Source organism: Scomber japonicus, chromosome 18 (genome assembly GCF_027409825.1).
Source record: "Scomber japonicus isolate fScoJap1 chromosome 18, fScoJap1.pri, whole genome shotgun sequence".
Classification (NCBI taxonomy): domain Eukaryota; kingdom Metazoa; phylum Chordata; class Actinopteri; order Scombriformes; family Scombridae; genus Scomber; species Scomber japonicus.
In genome coordinates this window covers 29,013,787-29,015,991 of record NC_070595.1, presented here as the reverse complement: position 1 = coordinate 29,015,991, position 2,205 = coordinate 29,013,787, and the positions used below count along the sequence as shown (strand labels likewise).

At 54.1% G+C, this 2,205-nt stretch overlaps 1 protein-coding gene across 1 annotated transcript in view; it reads left to right on the top strand.

Moving 5' to 3' along the window:
• Window positions 1-1,332, top strand: part of LOC128378585 (myc-associated zinc finger protein) — a 12,806-nt gene extending 11,474 nt beyond the window's left edge. The window contains exon 7 of the mRNA XM_053338152.1: window positions 1,007-1,332. Within this exon, the coding sequence (XP_053194127.1) occupies window positions 1,007-1,332 (326 nt within the window). The remainder of the gene's footprint in view (window positions 1-1,006) is intronic.
• The last annotated feature ends 873 nt before the right edge of the window (window positions 1,333-2,205 follow it).

Sequence of the window (2,205 nt, the reverse complement as noted above, 5' to 3'; positions counted from 1 at the left end):
TGAGGTCTTCCTGAGGTTTTCCTGAGGTCTTCCTGAGGTTTTCCTGAGGTTTTCCTGAGGTCTTCCTGAGGTCTCATTGAGGTCTTCCTGAGGTCTTCCTGAGGTTTTCCTGAGATCTCATTGAGGTTTTCCTGAGGTCTTCCTGAGGTCTTCCTGAGGTTTTCCTGAGATCTTCCTGAGGTCTTCCTGAGGTCTTCCTGAGGTCTCATTGAGGTCTTCCTGAGGTCTTCCTGAGGTTTTCCTGAGGTCTTCCTGAGGTTTTCCTGAGGTCTTCCTGAGGTCTTCCTGAGGTTTTCCTGAGGTCTTCCTGAGGTCTTCCTGAGGTTTTCCTGAGATCTTCCTGAGGTCTTCCTGAGGTCTCATTGAGGTCTTCCTGAGGTCTTCCTGAGGTCTTCCTGAGGTTTTCCTGAGGTCTTCCTGAGGTCTCATTGAGGTCTTCCTGAGGTCTTCCTGAGGTCTTCCTGAGGTTTTCCTGAGGTCTTCCTGAGGTCTTCCTGAGGTCTCATTGAGGTCTTCCTGAGGTCTTCCTGAGGTCTTCCTGAGGTCTTCCTGAGGTTTTCCTGAGGTCTTCCTGAGGTCTTCCTGAGGTTTTCCTGAGATCTTCCTGAGGTCTTCCTGAGGTCTCATTGAGGTCTTCCTGAGGTTTTCCTGAGGTCTTCCTGAGGTTTTCCTGAGGTTTTCCTGAGGTCTCATTGAGGTCTCATTGAGGTCTTCCTGAGGTTTTCCTGAGGTCTTCCTGAGGTCTTCCTGAGGTCTTCCTGAGGTTTTCCTGAGGTTTTCCTGAGGTCTCATTGAGGTCTCATTGAGGTCTCATTGAGGTTTTCCTGAGGTCTCATTGAGGTCTCATTGAGGTCTTCCTTAGGTCTTCCTGAGGTTTTCCTTAGGTCTTCCTGAGGTCTTCCCGAGGTCTTCCTGAGGTCTTCCTGAGGTTTTCCTGAGGTCTCATTGAGGTCTCATTGAGGTTTTCCTGAGGTCTTCCTGAGGTCTTCCTGTGTGTCTCCTACAGGCTTCACCACTCTCACCTACCTGCGCGTTCACGCCCAGAAGCACCACGGCCAGGAGTGGAAGGAGAGCGGCGGAGCGCGGGGGGGCTTCGGCGGGACGGGTGCCGGAGGGGTGCTGCTTTGCCAGCTGTGCGGGGTGCAGTGCAAGACCGCCACACAGCTCCAGGGTCACATGGGCACCCACGCCACCCAGGGAGACCCCGCGACCCCCGACCCCAGCAGCGCCGGGCCGGTGGGCAGCAGCGTGGCCGTCAACGTGTCCAGCGCCAGCACGGTGGGACTGTTGGTTACTGACTGCTCCAGTATCAACCCCCAGACCCACAGCTAGCATGCTGGGGGGGGCGGGGGGGGGCAGGGGGGCAGAGGAGGGGGGGGGGCAGGGGGCCATGGGGGGGGGGGGGCAGAGGACACGAGGAGGAGAGGACGCGAGGAGGAGAGGACTGAAAGACTGCAGCCAGACCAGGTGTGTGTTTCCTCTTCTGACACTTTTAACTAATTTCCTGTTGTCCTCGAGTCAAGGGAGGAAGGGAGGAAAGATGGAAGGAAGGAAGGATGGAAGGGAGGAAGGAAGGATGGAAGGAAGGAAAGGTAGGAAAGAAAGGAGGGAGGAAGGGAGGAAAGATGGAAAGAAGGAAGGATGGAAGGGAGGAAGGAAGGAAGGAAGGATGGAAGGAAGGAAAGGTAGGAAAGAAAGGAGGGAGGAAGGGAGGAAGGAAGAAAAGATGGAAGGGAGGAAGAATGAAGGAAGGGAAGGAAGGAAGGAGGAAAGGAAGGATGGAAGGACGGAAGGAAGGAAGAAAAGATGGAAGGGAGGAAGAATGAAGGAAAGGGGGGAGGAAGGTTGGAAGGAAGGAAGGAGGGAGGAAGGAAGGAAGGAAAGATGGAAGGGAGGAAGGAAGGAAGGAAGGAAAGGAAGGAAGGAAAGGGGGAAGGAAGGAAGGAAGGAAAGTCACATTTAAAGGAACTAATATTTATATTAACTTTTTATTTTTTGGGTTTGACAGAACGAACCGTCGCCGTGAAACAGACGACAGCCGGAGAAACAGAACGAACCGTCGCCGTGGAAACAGACGACAGCCGGAGAAGAAGCTGCCGTGGAAACCGTTCTCTCCTCCTTCAGCGTCTCTTTCAGACCTTCGGTTGTTTCTGTGAAGCTCCAGCAGCAGCTTCCTGTCGTCCTCCCGGGTCAAATTGACCCCGT